Source organism: Sinocyclocheilus anshuiensis, unplaced genomic scaffold, assembly GCF_001515605.1.
Source record: "Sinocyclocheilus anshuiensis isolate Anshui unplaced genomic scaffold, SAMN03320099.WGS_v1.1 scaffold631, whole genome shotgun sequence".
Taxonomy (NCBI): domain Eukaryota; kingdom Metazoa; phylum Chordata; class Actinopteri; order Cypriniformes; family Cyprinidae; genus Sinocyclocheilus; species Sinocyclocheilus anshuiensis.
The window spans coordinates 606,567-630,181 of NW_015548268.1; the positions used below are offsets into that span (position 1 = coordinate 606,567).

Sequence of the window (23,615 nt, forward strand, 5' to 3'; positions counted from 1 at the left end):
GGCTAGAATAATCGATTCTTGGGATTTAAGAATTGATATCGTTCCGTAAAAATGAGAATCGATTAAAATAGAGATATCGATATTTTTTACCCAGCCCTACAAGATTCTGCTGTGAAAGTGCAGGAAAGGATCAGTGATTGATTCAAAATCAATTACAGAATCTCATTAAAGGGAAAGAAGAATCTTTCAGCTGTTTTCTATCCATTCAATAAGAGTCAGTGCAGTCCAAAATTTTCAGGCTCTGAAAATGACATAACGGTAGCGTAAGATTTTTTTTTTTAATGTTTTTGAAAGTCATCTCTTCTGCTCACCAAGGCTGCATTTATTTGATCAAAAATACAAAAACTGCATTTAATTGAAATGGTATCAACCCTCATTTCTTCCTGCGTGTCATATGACTGACATCATGCAACAACCAATGAGGTTTTATGTTACTGACATATCACCAAATTGAATTTTGGCATGCAATATCCAATATCGGTCAACAATATAGTATATCGTGCATCCCTAGAATATACCGTATTGACCCGAATATAAGACGATGTTTTTTTCTTGGAAATACATCTGAAAAAACGCAGTTGTCTTATATACAGGGTCTAGACTTTGACATGTCAATAATACACCCACAACAATAGGTGGCGCCAAATACGCATAAAACGAGTGTGCCATGAAATACGTAATGTAATGCGTGTTGTAAAGATCGCGAGTAAAAACAAAAGAAGCAGAAAAGCTTACAGCTGCATGAGTCGTGACTGTCACGTTAGCCTGATGGGACCAAACTCCCTTTGTGATTTTAAAACGTAAGACAGTACCCAGATTTGAAGACTACAGTAAGATTTAACTTCTACTGTTAATAAGATTTTGGTAGGCTACTATTAGATGGATAGCCTAAATGTCCTAATTCAGATGGGCTACCTGTTTTTTTTTTTTTTTATGGTATATCAAAAAGTGAATATTTTTTAAATGTGATTGTTGGTACATTTGACCAGTTTTTACCATACTTTCAAAACAAAAATTAAAATAGGAAAAATATGCAATATGAAAATAATTGAAGACAAAATGTGTTTTACTGAGAAAAAAACAGATTTGGTTTTTAAAAAGCCTTTTTCCAAAAGGTACATCTGGAAAAAGGGGGGTCGTCTTATAATCAGGGTCGTCTTATATTCGGGCCAATATGGTAAGTTAGCTGCCTAACTATAGGTATATTGTGTAACCAAATTAGTGACACTAACACTGAGCTCATCAGAACTTTCTGCCAGCAGCGTCCATGTGGCAACGTTAGAAATAACTCTCTAACTGTTTAAACAATGCTTCTTAAAGCCAAAGCTGTTTTAGGTCACAGGGATGAGCTGCATTTAACAGTTCATAAATTGACTAGCGATGAGAAACATAAAAATACAAACTTGCAGATACAGGTTGCTGGTGATTGAGCCACATGACTCGGAAGCCAGCATTCATAAAATCCCAATGGTCTCGTAATCGCTCTGATTGAGACTGATTCAGAAACACTAAAGCACCTTCCACTCCTTTGAAAACCTAATAGGCTTTAACTGCCCTTGACTGCGTGGCTTTGGCATACCTTCATTTCCATGGTGTCGCGTTAATCTGGTCCTGCTGCTCAAGATACGAATGCCATGAGGTAATGTGATAAAGAAACTCTAATCTCCTCACATAATACCTGCCACTCCAGAGGACTCCAGCCATCCAGCCAAAGCATGGATGTCGCATGAGTCTGTAACTAGGGCTGGGCGATAAATCAATAAGGATAATTATCACGACATATTTTTCCCTTGATAGGATGGTGCATTTACCAGTGTTGGTGAAAGTTAATTTTAAAAGTAATGCATTACAATACCACGTTACTCCCTAAAAAAGTAATTAAGGCTGGCCACACATGAAGATTTTAAGGCCGATTTGCACCCCGAACGATCAGTGACGACGTTTGCGTGGCCTGATTCGAGGCTTGTCACAAACTATATTTTTGTCCAAGAAAACCTCTATTGTGTGGTGTCACTACAATTATTTAACTGCTTCCGATCAAGACGGAGCGTCCCCAAACTCAAATCGCATCAAACATGTTTGATATTTACGACACTTGATCGGGCTCCCGTGATAGCCAATGAGAGCCAAATTCTACACGGATTTTTAAAAAATCTGCCAATACTCAGAATTTTTGGTATCGGATTGGATTGGTTCTGAAAAAATGGTATTGGTGCATCCAGTAGCGGCTAGTGCTAAAAAATTTTGGGAGGGTGCAAATAACCTGAATCACACTGTTAATGCAGACAGCACAACTGAATGCAATTGTTAAATAACCATTTAAAAAGTGACATAATAATGTATCATTACTGCTTAGCTAAAAAATGGAAGTTCAAAATTCAACTATTAAAGCATGAAATAAGATCCTACAAATCAGTGAATTTGAGTTTAATGTGGGTGTATTGTTAGTAAAGTAATCATTAAACGTGTAATCATTAAAAAAAAATCAGCCATTTATATTAATGTGATTCAGAGATGAAGGCCATAATACTAATGTTGTCCACACGAGGGAGCCACAGGATAGCAAATCATTTAAGATCTCAGTTTAAAGACTGTGAAAATGGTTCAATAAATTGACTTATAGTAAGAAACAAATTCATTATATTTTCATAAAGTTTAATATAGCCCAATACAATAAGCATGCACAAACTGTAATCTCCTAAATACTTAGACCATCTTAATTTTAATGGTGACAACATATTTGTCAAGTTGTCAGACATGACTGAATGTATGTCCAATTGAAAAAGGGACACTATATTATTTATCTACTTAAATATTGTGCATATAATAATACTTCCATAAGGACTCTAACTATATAATCTACACAAGCCATTGTGCTTGGACCGCGATGATCGCCTCAAGTTAAACTACGTTGTTTCAGTTTCTTTCGGTGTCGCTGTCCACAATGCTTCAGTGACAGGACTTTGAAATAACAAACAGGGAAAACAATAAAAGGCATGACCTACATCACATCCAGCTAGCCAACTCCGTCCAAGCTCCATGATCCGTATTTTTCTCCCTTAATTTAAATGCCTTGTGAAAGGATTTTTTGAAAAGAATAAAATCGAATTTACTTTCATCTTGGAAGAGATATCCAATCACATGAGGCCAAAATATATAAAAACGATACTGATTCGCTAAAATCAAAAGCGGGAGGGTTTGTCTGAGACAATCTGAAGCATTTTGTGATTTCGTAATTATTTTGCAATATATATTTAACTTATTTTTTACATGTTGAAGTAGGCTTCTTCACTGGCTAACTTGAAGGCGCCCCCTATTGACCAGCCGCCACTGGGTGCATCCCTAATATCGACTGATATGAAAAAAATTGTATCGTGATCATTTTTTGGTCCATATCGCCCAGTCCTATCTGTAATTAATCACTACAACAGTTTGCAATATGAGCAGATGATTTACAAATGAAATTTTACCAACGATCAATTTTCAGGTCACATTTGCCATGATGTGGTGCAGATGTTTTGTCAAATATGACTTCTATTATTGTATGGAATTCAAAAAGCTGTGTGGTTAACCCAAGACGAGGGCCTTTGAGTTCTGAAGCTGCTGGAAGGACAGACTGTGATTTGGAGTCTCTTTCTGCAGCCATGTCAGCACATTTCCAGAGCCTCTGGACTCAGACAACACCCAAGCGCAATGGCTTTCATGTGTGCAGGTCTAGGGTTGACGGCAGGGTCACGGTTTATGTGAAATAGTGGCCATATCAAGAGCAGATGGTCTGTCTGAGTATGAGGTTTATATGGTCAGCAGTCGGCCAGCTCGCAGGAAAGTTAGAAAGTAATCAGAAATCCTGAGACTGTGAACACAAGTAGTTTGTCCAAATAAGAGGGTTTTAAATGCATTCATGCTTGTCTATCTAAAACCAGACACTGAATTCACGGAATAAAGAATATAGATGATGATGTTGAATTAAAATATGGAGTCTTCGAGAGCACTAGATTTCAGTCGTATACTCGACATGTGTCAAGTATTATTTTAGCTATACAGCCCTTGCAGTGGTATATTAATGTATTTCTATTAAAACAACAATAAGATCATGTTTGGATTTATTACAGTTCGTCAATGAGAAGGTTTGATGGCAGATTTAGTCGCAGCTTCCAGCCTTGTGATGAATAAACACATATGGCTTACACTTTCACGTGAGCAGAATATCTCAATAGAGATCACTGAACTCAAACTTACATCTTGGTCTATGTTTTCAGATCATCAGCGCTTTTTCTGTAGTGCAGAGAGAGCAGATGGTTGCCAGTTTGTGATGATAAAGTAAAACACGGGGAAGATTTTAAGACTTTTAAGCTCTGATTAGGGGATTTAAACTCTTGGCAAATGCAAGCATGGAAACTCGTGAAGGTCTATTTTTCACCTCTTTTTTTGATGATGAAAATATAGAGAAATGTTTGGATATATAGTTTTTAATCTTTTAAACTACATTTTAGTCTCGTCTTTTTTTGTCAGCGATATTGCATGTTGATATAGTCACAGTTAGCGTTTAATGACATCAGTGTCATCTCGTCCTGGTCGTGAAAAAAAGGTGTCAGTTCTCGTTAGCGGATTTAGAACTAATAAGTCATACAAATTCTTACGGCAAACCCATTGACCATTTGGACAATGTGTAAAAATGACAAGGATGGTGGTTTGTCGGGTCCAGAAACACTCACAATGAAGAAACAATTCAACAAAATGCCATTATTCTTTCCTTATGATCAATGCAAAACATAAATAAAGCTCAACTGTGCATTTAAAAGAAAGTCGCCAAGCAAACACTAACTTCAAGTCTTCTTTGGATGCATCATTTACACAAAGCTTTCAAAAAAAAAAAAAAAAGTATGCATTTTGGCCATTCATTTTGCTGCATTTTGGGGGCCTGAAAAAACAAACTTTTTAAAACGAGTTTCAAAGTGCAAGTTTTTGAAAACGCTACCGTTATCTCCGTGTGGACTACAAAAATGCAAATTTGTTAAAACATCATGCATATTTCTTTAAAAAGTGACATCACCAACAAGATGCCATTATTGGGTAATTTGAGGTAAATACCTTAATCGTCTTGAGTCTGAGCTTTTGTCTGCTAGAAGGTGACATCACGGATTCAGAACAAAAGTAAATCAACAATACTTCCTCTACCGAACGCTTAAGAGGCCTTCACACTATGAAATAAATGGGAGTCACCAAGTTACACATTCATTGCACAAAAATCAATATTCCAATACAGCTTAATGCGATAGTCATGAAGGCTGCAGATTAATTAAATATATGCACTGAATGTTTCAGAGGGAAGCGCAGCACTGTGCTCATTTACACGTGTGCAGCTCATGATCCGGAGTTTCAGGGACTCAGAAGTGTCTCGATTCACAGGAACTAACCAAAGCCGCTCTGAGAAGCTGAAAAACCAGATCATGCGCTGCAAATGATGAACACGTAGGTCATATATTTGTTTGCCAATGGTTTAGCACTTGAAAATTAAGAAATTAAGACGTAAATATTACTTTACATAATAAAAAAAATCACAACTCATCATATTGTATAGTCATGAATGGGTCCAACAGTGGGTATTTGACCAAGTGGAAAGGGGTGTTTCTTTGTTTAGTTTTTTCTTTTTTACTTTATTTTGTTCACTTTGTTGTTAAACACCCAGATTTTTCCAAAATTGTTCAACCCTAAAAGGACAGATCACACATAAATAATAAATGAATAATAGTGCTGTCAAATCACGATTAATTGCATCCAAAAAAAGTTTTTGTTTACATAATATATACTTGTGTACTGTGTGTATTTATTATGAATAAAAAAAATACACAAACATTCATGTATATATCTTGCAAATATTTACACACATACATATACATATACATATACATATACATATACATATACATATACATATAAACAAAACATTCTTAAATATATACACACATGCATGTGTGTGTATTTATATATACACATAATAAATATACACAGTACACAAACATATACTATGTAAACAAAAACTTTTATTGTGGATGCAATTAACCGTTTGATAGCACTAATAAATAAATAAATAATAATAAACAATAAATAATTATAGTTTATTTTATTTTCAGTGCAGATTCACTCCCCACCAAAATCACCCCAATCATTCTAGAATTATTAATTTTACTTTTCAAAGATAGCTATTCAAGACATCGGACCAAAAATCCCGGATTACTTCATATTTCAATAAATATCACAATGTCTTTTCTTCTGTTCAGCCCTAGTCTCTGCGTCGTGTTTGCATTTCCACAGTTTGATCTCTGCACTCTGTCGCATCCCCAGTGGTTTCTGTCACTCATGTTGCCTCAATCTGGCAACTCTCATTGAAACTGAATGATTTCCGGTCGCTTTGTGTCTTCAAATCACTGTCAGTGGGAACATCACCGCAGGCCGCTTCTCATCATGAGTGACAGTTTAAAGAGCAAAGTAAGGCTGGGATGGACTAGGACATCATAGCTGCCTTACTGACAGCCTACAGCCCTTAAAAAAACCGTGGTGAAAAAGGCTTTAAAAAAATTTTCCCCGTGTACTTTCTGCCACATTACATGAATGTGTTATATGAGGGCAGCAGCACTTTATTTTCTGCCAAGTGAGCAAGTGTGTACTTTAGCTAAACATCAGCTTTTGCTCAGTTTCTCAGGGTAAAGTGCTGCTTTTCTGTGCTGCATTAATCAGCAACAGGCATCTAGAGAGAGCGCAGGTAATTAGCCTCTGACAGGAGCTAAAGCTCTTAAAGGCAGGGAATGAAAACAACATATGACTAAAAAGTCCCATCAGCGCACGCACGTTCACAGAAGGGTGAAAAAGGCTGCTGGAGTGAAAGCGGAGGCCTGTTTGTTCTGTGTCTGGGACATGCAGGAATAATGAACTCTGACATGTGACCCCGGCACGGAGCGGAGCGAGGGGCCACAGATACTGCAGAAATATCCAGGGAAAGAGCATTGCCTCATCTGAAAGCATTTACTCTGTTTTTTTAGACCTATGTCCTTTCAGCACCTCGCTTTTGTTAAACGGTGGTAATTATGCACAACACAGATCTGGTTTGCTTGACATGCCTTACTGCAGACAAATATAATAACGTCTTTACAAACAAACCCTATTACCCCAGTTTGGGCTGTAGTTCAGAAAACATGGAAAATTACACAGAATATACACGGAAAAGTTTACAAAGAACAGCATTTATTCAAAATAGAAATTGTTTCTAACAATATAATCTTTATCACTTTTTTTTTTTTTAACACGTCCTTGCTGCATAAAAGTATAAAAAACTGAACTTATTTAACTAATTATTTATTAAAGAATCCTGAAAAAGTAATCACAAAAAAAAAAAATATTACGCGGCACAACTGTTTCCAGCATTGATAATAAATCAGCATATTAGAATGATTTCTGAAGATCATGTGACACTGAAGACTGGAGTAATATTGCTGAAAATACAGCTGCGCATCACAGAAATAAATTATATTTTAAAGTATATTAAAATTGAAAACCATTACTTTAAATTAGGGCTGCACGATAAATCGCATGCGATATTTAATGCGCATCTTGTAATGTTCTTTTTAGCAACATCACATGACCCCTTTAAAAATCTTACTGATCCCAAACGTTTGAATGGTAATGTGTACATACATACACATATTATATATATTCCTTTTTTGAAAAAAAATTGTGAAAAACTCACCATTTTTTTAAAAGATACATTTCTTAGTAGTAGCACAAGCTGCACAATTTGACATCAATAATGTCAAAGTTGAATACTTTAGTGCTTTGTTCTATTCTAAAAAGTTTGTAAAAAAAGTTGTTGATGTGGCGGCGATTGGTTAAAACGACATATTTAGACAAATTTACACTAACACTCTTGGCCCAGATCATCACTGCCTCTTTCTGAAACTCAAGCACTAAAATGGCTTCAATAACAAACTTGGCTTTCACATGACATCGCCGTCACCCGCTCTGTTTCCATGGTGCACAGCAGATGTTGCCACTGGGCTTTTAGCCCCATACGACTTGAATGGCACGACAATGATGTCATGGTATCCCACTCGGCTGTTAGAGCCGGAATTTTCTGGGAAAGAAAGCGGAAAAGTGATGGGAAATACAAAGGGAAAAAAAAAATATATAAATCACGCTGCACAGATCTGTCAATCAAGCAGCGGAACTCACCCAGAAAGGAAAGAAGGAGATTGATGAAAGAAGGGTGAGAAATTCCCAGCTGATGACATGCTGTTTAAGACAACAGTGAGACTATGGTGTCAGCCATATTTACGCTGCAAACACATCCCTCCCAAATGTACGAGCTTAATTAAAAAATAACAAGGGTTCACAGAGCTCAGTACTGAAGCTGAACTGTGCAAAAAGTGTGTGATCAAACAAACATTCAGAGCAATTTTCATTTTTAAGCAAATTCTGCCTTTATTTGCTGATAATGTTCTCATCCTCCGGTCATCCCAGATGTAGATGAGTTTGTTTCTTCATCAGGTTTGGAGAAATGTAGCACTGCATCAGTGTCTCAGCAATGGATGCTCTGCAGTGAATGGGTGCCGTCAGAATGAGAGTCCAAACAGCTGATAAAAACATCACAATCTGAATCAGGAGAAAAATATGTATTATTACAGTGTACAGGAGAAACGTGTTATTATAGACTCACATTTTGGCCAGAAGCAACGGTTTGTGATTAAAAACGTCTTGATAGATTTGTTTCTCTTCTCCAGATGTTAACTGATGGACTGGAGTGCTGTGGATTACTTGTGGATTATTGTGATGTTTTTATCAGCTGTTTGGACTCTCATTCTGACGGCACCCATTCACTGCAGAGCATCCATTGCTGAGACACTGATGCAATGCTACATTTCTCCAAATCTGATGAAGAAACAAACTCAACTACATCTTGAAAGGCTTGAGGGAGAGGACATTTTCAGCTAAATGTCATTTCTGGGTGAACTATTACTTTAAATCTTTATTGTAAAATGCATAAGTGGCATGCATTTCAGTTTATAAATTTAGGGTTTTAAATTACATCTTTCCTTTTTAACACCAGCAGAACTGTAAATGGCACGCTGCCATTACCAGATCTGTGACACGGCATTAAGAAACTTGGCATTAGATGCAAGAAGATAAAACGTCGCCCAAATGTTTGAAAAATTACACTTCTCATTTTACATGGCACTCTTCCCATCAAATATCTCAGGCCTAATCTGCAGCGTGCAGAATGTGTTCCCATACATGCAAGGCAAAGACATTTGTTGATCTAAAGCATTTGGCTGCCGTCCACACACACAATGGTAGAGTACTGGTTCTGATCCGTCAGGACTGGGTGTTCACAAAGCACAGTGGCTAAGGAATGCAGTGTGGCGGCCCTGCAATTATCCACATTTGAGCATCACACAGCACTGCTCCGATTTCACCTCATACACTGAGACACATCTTTAAAGCAATAGTTCACCCAAAAATGAAAACCTGATGAAAATATACTCACCGTTAAGCCATTCAAGATGTAAATGAGTTTGTTTCTTCATCAGATTTGGAGAAATGCAGCATTGCATCAGTGTCTCAGCAATGGATGCTCTGCAGTGAATGGGTGCCGTCAGAATGAGAGTCCAAACAGCTGATAAAAACATCACAATAATCCACAAGTAATCCACAGCACTCCAGTCCATCAGTTAACATCTGGAGAAGACAAAAGCTGAAACAAATCCAGCATTAAGACATTTTTAACCAAAATACGAGTCCATAATCCATAATAACGCTTCCAGCCACACATTTGTTTAGAGCCGTTTAAATGCTGCTTGATCTGTTTAGATTTCTCTCCTGATTCAGACCAGAACACTTTTTCACTGGAGGAAGAGTTATTATGGATTATGGACTCGTATTTTGGTTAAAAATGTCTTAATGCTGGATTTGTTTCAGCTTTTGTCTTCTCCAGATGTTAACTGATGGACTGGAGTGCTGTGGATTACTTGTGGATTACTGTGCTGTTTTTATCAGACTCTCATTCTGACGGCACCCATTCACTGCAGAGCATCCATTGCTGACACACTGATGCAGTGCTACATTTCTCCAAATCTGTTATAAAAAAAATCATTAGGAGTCTCTGCCTTTCCTAATCCTGATTCGTTCCTCACTTATGTGAGGTTTTATGAATGATGCCTGTAGCTCTTTACAAGTTCAACATTTTTGCCACTCTTAAAACCTGTCAGTCTAAACCTGTTAGTCCATTCTGTAATCTAGACTATTTCCAGCATTGCGCTACATTAAATAAACGGACGCAAATATTTGCCATGTGCAATTTCTAACAAAAAAATACTCTAAACAAACATCTGGTCTAAATAAAACTACTCTCGAAACGGTCAGTGATAATCAAATACCAATAGTCTTGACTCTTGTGAGAAATAAGACTACATATACTTGGGCTAACTAGACTATAAATGGCAATATCTAGGCTAATGTGATTCTCAGAATGGAAATCAGAATCATAACTCACTGAAATCGCTCACTGAAGACTGAAAATGGTTCATCTCCACAAGCACAGGCATCAAAATAAAACCAGCTGGAGCAGCCAATCACATCCCTGAAATCCTGAGCCATTCAAGTTCACCTTTGGGAAACGGGCTGAGACATGCTGGACATGAACTAGTCACTGATTTGTCTTTTCTCTTGCTTTATTGTACTCAGATGAAATGGCTTGGTCTAAACGGTGGTGGCAAACATCCAGATAGTTGCACTTTCAAACCTCTGCCCATTAATCTTGATGTGTTTTGCAAACAAACGGATCAGATAGCCTGCTGATATTACATGTCTGAGAGTTTGTCTTGTGACTAATACAGCCGTGTGGGCTGTCAGATAATAAACCATTAAAAAAAAAAGACACTCTATTGTAACTTGTACTTTACAAGTGTTCAACTGGAGTTCAAACTTTGGTCCATCATGCAAAAGCTAAATGTCCCTATTCATCATCTCAACCAGCACTTTGTTGATATTGGACACATAAAAGTGACTTTTCTGCTAGTTTTGCACAGGCGTAAAATGCTACACAAGCCCAAATCTTTTTGTGTGTGCACTGCATATCCTCGGTACAAACAAGAGTAAGCGCAGTGAAATCAGAGCAATGTTTTCATAGTGCTCAAGTCCTACAGAGGCTTGGCAAAGGCTCGCTGATTTAAAAACCACTGAGCCCTGGCATCAACACAGTGTGCCATCAAACGGCTCGGTTTTCCAATCATGTGATCCAGCTTTAATGCACTGCATGCAAAAGTTTATTGGGTGTTTCATTAAATGTCCATATCCATGTATCTGAAAGCCATCTGAAAGACAAAGCAATGCCAAATCACACTTTAAAGCAGTGTAGATGTTAAAAACTGTGATGCATGACTTAAACTGACTGAACTGTACGCAGTGTAAGCGATAAATGCATGCACTATCCACAACGATTTGGGGAAAAGCGGAGTCTGTTCATATAGAGCAGATGGAGATCAGAAAATTAGGCTGATATGTATTTATGAACATTATTAATTACAATATATTTATTTTCATTAACAACTGAATCAGTTTGCATTGCAAGTAAAGGGTTTTCATGACTTTTTACACATTATCTTGAACTGATCCATGTAAAATGCATCAATGCAAGCCATCTAAATGACAAAGCAATGCCGAATTACACTCTGAAGCAGTGCAGATGTTCAAAATACTGTGATGCGTGACTAAATCCTGCACATGTATTGAACTGCAAGCAATAAATGCATGCAATATCCATATATAAGAATGCAGATCCATATAATAACGCACAGGGAGCCTTGAATGTATAAACGTTCAATGCACAATGCACGTTAATACAAGTAGGATATAACATGCCAAAACATTTACTAAGCATGCTTTACTTTGACCACAGCACTTATTAAAAGACAAAACATATGGCAAGACTTCAAAATTAGTACTTTTTTAAATCCAAACCGATTCAGAGTGCACGGCACATACACACAACGCATATGAAGCACATGCATAAGATAAATAAGACATAAAAACGCGCGGTACAGCTGACACACACACAAAGGTAAAGGTGCGCCTCACCTGCCCAGCTCTTTGCCGGGGATGACGTCATAGCGCTCGGTGAACGGCTCGCTCCTGACGGCGGTCCGGATCTCGCGCAGCAAACCGGAGCGGTTCTGACCGGATTCACACCGAATGCGGCTTCTGGGCTCGGGACACTCAGGAGTCATAACGGCTGCTATTAACGTCAATTCGTTTTATTGCTGTACCTACAGCCGCTTTTACCTGCAGGTGAGCAGATACCGTGCGACGAATACTATCACGCTACCTCACCTCTCGCTGAATTTTTACTTGACATTAACAACATTTAAACGTGTCTAAAATATGAACTGTTTTCATCTTCGATTAAAAAAAAGCGCTTGAGTTTGACTGCTGCTCTCCTCGACTCGTCTGCTGTCATCCGCACCGACGCAACTGAAAGCCAAGCTCAAGCTGTTCCTCAGACTTCAGTTGCCAGGGCGGTGGGCGGGAGGAGGTGGTCCTTGACGGTGACATTTGACCAATAAAAGGTGACCAATTAATTAATTAAATAATTATATATTTGAGATGGAATGACAATGGAATCGTTTAATGTTTACGGGACCTTTAGACACCCAAAGACTATTATCCTCTGTGATTTGCATTTATATTTAACATAAACATTTACCTATAATGATAAATATAATTTTTATTATATATATATATATATATATATATATATAGCCCTGATTACAATAAAATAAGAGTGTCCCTTTTCTGATTATTATTATTATTATTATTATTATTATTATTATAAGACTGCTCTTATTCTGGGCATATTTAAATATTTTTATCTCCCCATGAGAAGCAAAACATTCACACACATATTGAAGAGATTCTTCTGAGGCCCTCTAGTGTTTGGACTGTGTAAGGCTGAGAGTGAACTTTTGTGTTTATGAATGTGTGTGAACCCCATATTTAGTAAGTGAACATAATTAATACAACCTACTACAAAGAGATTGTTTATTGACATTTATGTACAAGGATTTGGGGAAAAGCAAAGTCTGTTCATGTAGAACAGATGGACATCAGAACATTAGGCTGATGTAGAGTAATTTATGTTCATAATTATATTTACACGTGTATTTTCATTAACATCTGCATCAGTTTGCATCGCAAGTAAAGGGTTTTCATATGCAATTTCATTTTTTGCCACATTATCTTGAACTCATATACAAAAGGAATATAAAATACAAAACTGCCAACAAATAAAAATGATAAAAATACATTATATCATCATCAACTGAACAGTGTACAGCAAATGGTCAGATAGTCATTTCACAAGTTCTGTCAGTGATAAATAAAACAACCTTGAGTTGACATCCTTCCAAAAAACGTTCAGAGTCATCGGGAGCATGTTTATTCCCCGGGGAATAATAAACAATAAATGCAACACAGTGATAAACACCATCATAAGAGCCTGCATGCATTAAATGATGGCCTGGCTAAACATCAGTGAAGATCCATCCATGAACTAGTTCTCTTTTGATGGTGAGGTGAGAGGCGTTTGGCCAACAAAAAATACAAATATAAAGACATAAAAGCACCACTTAAGATATTTCATACTGAATAATAAAAAAATCTGGGCATCTGGTTTTGTCATCTGTGGTTATGAACAGTAATTGTATTAATATTAGAAGACAAAGCCTGTTTGCATTTACAGTTTTACAGATACGAGCGACAAACCAACTCATATTTGTGTGACTGTCGCTATGGAAGATGTGCATCAATAAATTAAACAAATAAATTATTTAAAAAGATGTATTTTAATTAATAAAGACATACGTATAATATACAAGGTGGATTATCCGTGGCAACGCCCACAAATTTACAACAAATCACATTATACCAAGTAGGGTGATATACGTCCTTTTTCCCCCCTTGACTTCTAAATTGCCTAAAATGTCCATTTTGGCTTTGTTTTCATATTTTTTTTCACACTTGCTGAGGGCAATGACTGAAAAGTGGTTTGACCAATAGCATGCAGGCATTGTACGTATCAACCAATCGTAGTGTGCAAGAAGGCGGGATCTACAGACAACAGTCAAAGCAATGCAAATATACATACATATAATGTATGAGGACTGTAGAGAGATTGTCAATAGGAAAATAAAGCCAAAACCCAGACATTGTAGGCAATTTAGAAAAATCCATCCAGGACATGTCTGGGAAAAAGAGGACTTATGCCAATCTGGGAATGAATCCAATATCGTGCCATTGCCAGTGTCATTATTAAATGCAGCTCATCCCTGTGACCTAAAACAGCTTTGGCTTTAAGAAGCATTGTTTAAACAGTTAGAGAGTTATCTCTAACGTAGCCACATGGATGCTGCTGGCAGAAAGTTCTGATGAGCTCAGTGTTAGTGTCACTAATTTGGTTACACAATGAAGTGGCTTACATCACTATCAAGTGAGCTTCCAAGTGTGCTTCCTACCTAAAGCTTGAGCTCATATTAGTGAGAGTGAGGTGACAAACTTGAGTTTAACCATTTCTGCTCCAAAAACATAATCCGTTTTTAATGACATTATCAACAGTATTTGAGCCACGTGATTAAATCAGGCAAAACAGTTAATCGGAATCATGTAAAGGCAAACAGTTGCTGTGGTTTGGAGTTCAGCCGATGACATGTGCATTAATTTTTAAACTTTGATTTTGATTTAAAGGGACCGTTCACCCAAAAATGAAAATGTGTTGTTAATTTATCCCTCCTAAACTCAGGTTTGCTCAGCGGCTATGTTCAGAATAGCATACTAGCATACTATTCATACTATTTATGCAGTATTCATAACATGCACAGCATAAATGTTATCTGTATGCACACAATACCTAGATGATGTTTTACATATCTAGAGTATTGTATCCCATAATGCAATGTGCCTACTTAATGCAATACCAAAACTAGACTTATTATGTGATCATTCACACATTAAAATGCAAAACAACTTTTATTTCTGATATGAAAAGTGGGCGACACATAATTTTTAAACATGCAATGTAATGAGGTCGTGTGACAACTACATTGCATACTGCACTTGGAAGTGTTCATTTGTTACATATGGTTCACATACTACAGAACTTTAAATGTGGGCAGTATTAAGTACAGTATATACTGTGCAGTATTCAGTAAGCAATATGTTAGTATTCCGTTTCAAACATAGCCAGGTGTTGAAAATTACACTTTACCACGTTTTTAGGGAATATCCAATCAGAAAGGAGATGTACTGATGCCTAACCAATAGCATGATGCCAAGGACAAACATGAGTAGGATGCAATAGGCTGCAGCAAGGTTTTCATTATTGCATACATGATGCTTCTGACCCCACACTCCCACAAAGTACTACATATCTTAGATTTTAGTGCAGAAACATGCTATTTCAAGTTATTTTAAACAAAATTCTCAGATGAAGTTTAAAAAGTCTCTCATGGACTGAGTTATTGAAAATGTTTTCGCAGTAAAAAAAAAAAATTTAAAATCAAGTCTCACTTCTTCACTCCAGACCAAAGGTGCTGGTCTCCTCCACAGCGGTGAGAAGTTTCTCATACAGCACAGGGTACGACGGATAGGGAGGCAGATCCAGACGGTTGAAGCATGTGTGCGCCCTGCAGCAGACGAAAATACAGAGGTCAAAGGTCAAGAGGGAGCTTCTATCATGGCCTCTGACTAAATAGGTGAGACGAGCTCTACACTTCTGTGAGCCACTTTGCTGTAAAGTGCAGCTTTCCCCAGCAGAGCATGTGAAATTCTGTATCTGAGTGAGGCATCTGTATCCTTTCCATCACATTGGCCTTATTTAGCTCTGGCTGCTGATGCTGTGCACACACAATGACAAACTCCGAGCCGTTCTCACCCTGACAGAGAAATATGAGCCTGTACTTTAGTGCTGACAGCGCCAGGCTTTGATCCGCAGCCCCTTCTGTTTGCCAGAACAGAGAGAAATGATTTTCAAGGTGAACCACTGGATGCAAATTGAGCTTCTGAGTCTAACAGTTGGTTTTCAGGATGACACATCTCGGGTAGCTTTATTTACAAGTCTAAACAGTAAGGCGGTTTCTTTGCTGTTGTGATTGAATTGCACAGTGTGGAAGAACCATGGCAGGTAAACAAAACAGTATTTGAACAAGCTTCACACAAAGTATCTGCTTGGGTTGTCCTAAATACATCCATTATTTCTGCGTTTTGCACTCTGTGTTTTTCATTTCATGACTGTTTTGATATCAAATATAAATTGAAATGTAAGGATCTCAAAGCCCTGCTTCAATCTCATGATTGTTCATAAAATGAGACATAATATTAATTATATGAAATATAAACCATGAGCAATATGAAATGAATGTGTAATGGTAGAGAAAATCCTTTGGTTTTTAATATTCAGCCCAGGTCTTTGAGATCCTGAGTCTTTCTGTGTAGCATCTCTAATCTAGCACATATGCAAGCCATCTATATGGTAATGTGCTCCAAAAAGTTGACAAAACAAACTTTCAGCAATATATGCACATTTAAAATATCCTCTCTAGGGAAAATGCACCAAAAATATTCATAACATCACACTTTTTTCTCTAGAATGAGAATATCCCCTCCTCCTAATAGCATCTTTCAGTGACTAGCATTAGCAACTAGCCGTTCATGGTTTAGCAAGGCTAAACTAAAGCTACTGAGTCCTGCTCCACACCAGCTTCCTGTTTCAGGAGGAAGTGCCAACAAAAGAAAACTGTGCTAATTTGTCAGTTTTATTGGGTCTTTTCAGGGTTATTAGAGTTAACTAAAACTACCACACACACACACACACACGCACGCACGCACACACACACACACACACACACACACACACACACAAACATATGCCAACAAAAGAAAACTGTGCTAATTTGTCAGTTTTATTGGGTCTTTTCAGGGTTATTAGAGTTAACTAAAACTACCACACACACACACACACACGCACGCACGCACACACACACACACACACACACACACACACACACACACATATACAGTGTATATATATACATACATACTGTATATTCAGCCAGTTGCCAAGGCAACACCTGATTTAGTTAAACCTGATGTACTAAAATAGCTAGAACTAAAACAGAAATTTAAATTAATTAAAAAAAATAAACTATATTCATTAAAAAAAAAAAAAAAAAAAAAAAAAGACAAATACTAATAAATCCTTGGAAAATTGGATACATTGTTCTACCTCAGCTAGCATAGAGCTTTCCCTCTTGATGAATTAGCCTTCCTCAAGTACTAAAAAGTCATCAAGAGTTATATAAAGCTGTGTTTAGCATTACTTTGGGATATGTGTGATTCTGCAGGCAGAAAGAGTGTTATCTATAACAGTATACCTTGGTAGAGAGGTAATCTTTCCCCACTTTTCAATGCAGAAGCGCCGCAGGCCGTTGCTCCCACGGAGCACTGCGAAACCCTCGTAGGGGACACTGGACGTTCCCGTCACGAACTGCAGCAAGCGCAACCTCTGCTCATTATTGAAGCGCTCCACCGCATCCCAGAAACAACGAATCACAACGTGCCCATCATGGTAACCTGGAGGGTGATGAGGAGACTTGTGAAATTAAACACGAACATGTGGATGTTCAGTGCATTATGAGGCTCTGTCTAAAACATAGAAAGCTGTCGACTGCCTACACAGACAGCTAATTTCTAAGGTAGCGTCCTAACTCCTCAGGAGAAGTGCAGAAGAGATTCCAACAGAGCAGGAATATGTCCAATCTTGCTCCGGGAAGGACACTTTCTCGCAGAGTTTAACTCCAACACACCTGCCGGGAAGTTTCTAGGTTCGCCCCCTATTCCCTCATTCACTGTTCCCTACATTACTTCACTTTAATACACTGAATGAGTGAATGAAAACAAGCGAACAAAAAGCACTGTGGATGGCATCTTTGCAGGAATCAATTCAGAATCAACTCTACAGTGCACAGTTGTACATTCGTTATTGAAGTGCATTATAGGATTGAATAAGTGCACTCTATATGGTTTCAGACGCTACTACAAATGACTGAACCCTCAAAAAGTGCACTATAAAGGGGGTGATTTCAGACAAAGTCCTAGTGATCCTCGAGATCTTAGGGGCTTTCGCACCGGGTAGTTATAGGAACTCGTTTATAGGAACTAGCCACCAGGGCAGTCCCCGAGATCTAAATTTTCCCCTAGGGCCTTATTCCTGGTTGCATTTGCACCGGAATTAGGAACATTGAAGTGACGTAAGCCAGCCAACAAGCATGGTAACAACGTCAACAACTGAAGGATGAAGGATGGAGAAATGCCTGGACTTCGGCGTCGATCCATCTATTGCTGTTTTTCATGTTCATGGAGTTAGTTTCTGGAGTAAGTTTATGTAAACTCTGTGTTTACATGGCTTTTTAAAAATGGCAGGTGCCGGTTTTTAGTATGGCATGCCTTCAGCCAACCAACATTCACTTACATCACTGGTAGTTTCTATTGTGTTGGGTTAGACCCTACTCTAAAGTAGGGGCTAATTTAGTCCCCCCAAAAAGCATTCTTATAACTAAAATCATTCCCAGTTCATGTGGTGCAAACAAGTCAAAATGCAGGTACTTCCACCAAGAGTTACAATATAGGAACTATGAAAACGTTCCTCCAGTGCCAAAGCCCCCTTTGATTAGCTGGTTCAGGTGTGTTTTATTGAAGCTGGAGCTAAACTTTGCAGGAAAGTGGCCAATCGGGAGCAGGTAACAAGCTTATTTAAAGTAGCTAAAGTATAAGAAGAAAAGAAAATGCGTATCTGAATGTGCATAGGCTGTACAGGAAAAGTCAACAGAAGACTCCAGAGATTCAACCGAGGTTATCTCGACACCGTGAAACCACAACCACACAGGGTTATATGAAATTCTACAGGGGTCACGCTTTCAGTGTTATGAACTGCAATCTAAACAGATGGGATACTTGTTTTGGCATTAGCTGTGGGATACAATCCTGTAGACCCTCCATAGTAATTCACAGCAGAGGACCTGAAAGAAAAGTGAGACCACTCCACATGGAACAAATGCTAGCCTGAACAATCAAGCTTCTACTCACTGATGAAGACCACTTGAGCATTTCTCTTCAGTAATGAATGATTCATTGATCGTTTTTGCAGCAAAATTGACAATATTACCCAGCAGCTGCCATTAATTTTTAAAGACAAAGCAAGCATTCGCTCACCCCCTCTATATTCTGTATTGGATCTCCAGTCGTTCAAATCGATCTCGGCCGTCCCTGCAATGACCAACTCCAGCTCACGAGCATCGAACACTGAAACCAGGCGGGAGTCTACGACCTGCATTGTAAAGGAACAGTTTATATATGACATTCAAATCACCTGAATCGGATTAGTAAGTAATTGTTTAACTAAACCGTTGTGTTAGTGAAACTGCTATTCAAGCTAACGTACCTCATAGAAACCTCTTACAAGGGCTTCGGTCTGCTGCATAACTCCCCTCTCCACCCTCCATCTAGCCATGCGCTCAATGTATTCCTTCTTGTTCTTCTCCGTCACTTGGATATTGGAGCCTCCCGACTTCAGTTCCCTTTCTATCACCTGCAAATGACATGAAAAGTTTTAAGGGTTGGTACAAACCTTTGTCGCACCAGAATGTTTGCAATTATTAGTAACATGGCACCTAAAAAAGCATGGATTCATCCTGAGCCACTTTTTTGTTGTTGTGTGTAATGTTAAAATATTTATCCCAAGCCAGGCGTGTCCAAATCTGCTTCTAAAGGGCTAACGTTCTGTAGAGTTTAGATCTAACTTATCCTAACACACCTGCCTGGAAGTTTCTAGTGATCCTGAAGACACTGATTAGCTAGTTCAGGTGGGTTTAACTGAGGTTGGAGCTAAACTCTGCAGGACGGTGGCCCTCCAGGAGCAGGATTGGACACCCCTGAGGTAAACCATTGATGAGTTGATCTCCCGAGTGTAAACCAGTGTTTCCCAACTCTGGTCCTGGAGCTCCCATTGTGGTTGTGGTTGCAATGGAATTGAGAAACACTGGTGTAAACAGCGTGGCTTGGTTTGCATTGGTGACCCCGACGTGCCAACTTTTCCAACATTTAGTACAATGTGGAAAACTGGTAAACAGGTTTGGCTTGCTATATGTAATGCCTGAGCATCAATTTTCTTAATCATTGATCATTATTATTGTTGGTATTTTGTTAAGACACTAGGGCTGAAACGATTAGTCGACATTATCGACAACGTCAACAACGACAAATATTTTTGTTGTCGAATAGTCGTTTGATCTCATATGACCTAATGTAAGGGCCTGCAATAACGCAGTTTGACCAGTTTGTGGCGCTGTAGAGCAAGACTGTAATTCAGCCCTCCTGGATGTAACCTAATAGAAATAAACATGCTTATGAGACGTGCAAATGAAGATGAACCAGTAGAGTGTGGGAAAGTTTTATAAAAATGCAAACAAAAAATGTTGTCATTTGTACGGCTATGATATACTGATGGCAAAGTTATTTTTCGTTCTTCTGTTAGGGGTAAAAAGAAGTTTGATATACGCAAGCAGGGGTTTACTGTTTGCGAACACCTCGAATCTACTGAGAGCGGCATTTAGATGAATATGTAAGCATGCTGCATGCTTTCCCCTCAGTAACAAAATAAACAAAAAATGACAGCGTGGGAAAACAGCAGTTAATAAAGCATCTGATCATAGCGATGTGGATATGTTTGAAGCAGCTCTGCAGTCACATTATGTTTATTTATATACAGGGGCGCACATATGTGGTACGCAGGTGCGGATGTGCGACCAAAATAAAAATTGCACTGTGTAAATAAGTTCAGATCGCTCATTTGCATACCGACATGGTTGACAGCTGCAAATGCACAATTACAATTTTAGATCGACAAAATGTGTTACCTTATAAGATTTCTATTCGAACTGAAAGCATAAAGCTAGGTTATCCGCTGCCGGATAATGCAAAGCACAATGCAAAACTGCAAAACTGCTCTTCACTCGGCAGCGCATATACTTACTTGCCGGCAACCCGTCAAAATAAAAGCTTGCTGATTTTAAGTTTGAAAATGATGAAAATTCATATATAAAAAAGTCAATATTATCATTTTGTATTTAAGTTTACCCCCCAATAATATTGTATTTTTTATTTAATACTCCCTTTTTATATTAAAATATAATAGTATTATCACACTTTATTATTTTGTTTATTTACTTTTTTTTATTTTTTTATAAAGTGCAATAATATTATTATCACTATTATTATTTTTTTATAGTTATATTTAATGGGTCACACTATGTGCAGTGTGAGGACCAAACCAAATATCCATGTGCTCTTTTGAGAACCAGGCTGAAAGACTTATGTGCACCCCTGTTTATATAGCACTTTACACAAAAGCAAGCAGCTTTACAGTATTTACCATTAAAAAACAGTGTCAGTGTTGCTTTCAGTTATAATTAAAACTTCATATTCTGCTATAAAGCAACTCTATATGTATGAATGTGTATAGAATATGTATAACTCAATATTTTAACATTGTAAAAGCTGAATAATTGATCAAAGCCTACTGATTAATCTGTGAAATAGTTGACGACTAGTCGATTAATCAGTCTAGTAATTGTTCGATTAATCTATTACCAAAATAATAGATTAAAAAAACCTCCTTCAAGGTGTTTCTGAATTATCCAGCACCTGTCCGAAGACCTCCTCGTTGACTGTAAAAGTCAGATCCAGGATATCCGTGATATCGTTGTCCTTCATCCACTGTAAGCTCTGGTGGAACTCCTCATCCAGGTATTCCAAATCACTCAGATCTGTCACTCTATGGACCACACAATACAGACATCCAATCAAAATCCATCATTCGAAACTCACTTTATGATGTCATCTCCACTGCAAAGAAGCTTTGAGACTCACAGTCTGAGCAGGGCCTTGTAGAACGGTCGAGTGAAGAAAGCATCCAACAGATACTGGTGGATCAGAGCCAGACCCAAAATACGGCCACTGAAACGGAACCTGTGAGGGTCCAGCAAAACATTTATCCATGTCATAATATTCTGTGCATGCTCCAATATAACACAGATCCTGTTTTTGAACCAATTATAGGCTTTTAAAATGTTCTACCTTCTGGATAGGGCTTGAAAGTCAGACATTGTGACTTTGGCCAGCATTTAAATTCAATTAAAAGTTGTGAATCTGAAAGCTGATGTTCACGAGACGTGTCCTCTCCTTGGATGAAGTTCAAGGAAAATGCTGAGAATTTGTCTTTGTATTTAGTTTTGTAACTCTATAATTTACTCAACAAGAGGCAGTCGAAATCCCGAAATAAGAGACAAAACAAAGACGTAGCGTGACCGCTTATGACCAGAAGGCATGCGATTCCTCAACCGCATGCCACATCAACCAGAGAACTACAAAGCTGAACTTCAAAAACATTCCAACATTCCAAACAGCAATAATTAGAGATAAAGAGAGATAGTAAGGTAGAAAACGGAAGATCTCTCACCATTCCAAATGGTTCTCTACAAATGCAGACATGGGGCTGATCTGCACCGTATACGTGTCATTGGCTGAGTACTCAAACAGACCGTAGTAGGGGTTAAACAGCTCCTGAGACAACAGGAAGAAGAACTCCCGCGATGGGCCGCTGTAATCCAAACTATGGGGAACGTGAATGCAACATTTTAGATCAGTTAAGATTCCAAATTTAGGTTTGTATGTCTGGCAATAGCATGCATGTGAATGAGAACACAGTCGACTGACCCTTCCTCCCCTACAAAGGTGATGAAGAGCTTGTTTCTCTGGAGCTCTTTGCGTGAGTAGGCCATTACTTGATTAAAGGTGCCCTCCAGTAGATGTTCCCTTCTGATGATGAGCCTTAATAGCAACACAAAATTAAACCAAATCAAAATGTAAAATGTAAAATCTATCTATCTATCTATCTATCTATCTATCTATCTATCTATCTATCTATCTATCTATCTATCTATCTATCTATCTATCTATCTATCTATCTATCTATCTATCTATCTATCTATCTATCTATCTCTCTATCTATCTATCTATCTATCTATCTATCAGGGGTGTTGAAATTAATCGTTGCATCGATGCAGTACTAGACCATAATCGATTATAGCCTACACTGTAAACAAAATCTGTAGTTTTAACAAAATAATTTTGGCAGCTGTGGTTGCCAGAATAATTTTGTAAAAAATACAGAAAAACTGTAAAAACATTTACAGAACAAACTGTACATTTTACAGTATAAACTGTAATTTACAAACAAGAGAATTTGAGTGTAAAGTAGTAAATTCAACAATGCACACTGCTACTAAAATCTGTTTTGTGTCTTTAACAAATGTTGACAACCACCACAATAATGCAGGTGGTAAAAGAGACAGCAATATGACAAATCAGTTCATCACAAGTAGCTTTTCCACAAGCTGGAGTACAGTGGGTACGGAAAGTATTCAGACCCCCTTAAATTTTTCACTCTTTGTTATATTGCA

The 23,615-nt window shown here is 37.9% G+C and overlaps 2 protein-coding genes across 2 annotated transcripts in view; both read right to left on the reverse strand.

The window, feature by feature from the left end:
- LOC107655700 (serine/threonine-protein kinase 17A-like) overlaps positions 1-12,561 on the reverse strand; it is a 48,824-nt gene extending 36,263 nt beyond the window's left edge. The window contains exon 1 of the mRNA XM_016443276.1: positions 12,127-12,561. Within this exon, the coding sequence (XP_016298762.1) occupies positions 12,127-12,275 (149 nt within the window). The 5' untranslated portion in view covers positions 12,276-12,561. The remainder of the gene's footprint in view (positions 1-12,126) is intronic.
- Positions 12,562-14,612: 2,051 nt separating this feature from the next.
- The window catches only part of hecw1a (HECT, C2 and WW domain containing E3 ubiquitin protein ligase 1a), a gene marked incomplete at its 5' end in the record, with an annotated part of 69,406 nt that continues 60,403 nt past the window's right edge, over positions 14,613-23,615 (reverse strand). The window contains 8 exons of the mRNA XM_016443248.1: positions 14,613-15,725; positions 17,472-17,670; positions 19,309-19,423; positions 19,538-19,684; positions 21,799-21,928; positions 22,024-22,122; positions 22,613-22,765; positions 22,870-22,983. Of these exons, the coding sequence (XP_016298734.1) occupies positions 15,614-15,725; positions 17,472-17,670; positions 19,309-19,423; positions 19,538-19,684; positions 21,799-21,928; positions 22,024-22,122; positions 22,613-22,765; positions 22,870-22,983 (1,069 nt within the window). The remainder of the gene's footprint in view (positions 15,726-17,471; positions 17,671-19,308; positions 19,424-19,537; positions 19,685-21,798; positions 21,929-22,023; positions 22,123-22,612; positions 22,766-22,869; positions 22,984-23,615) is intronic.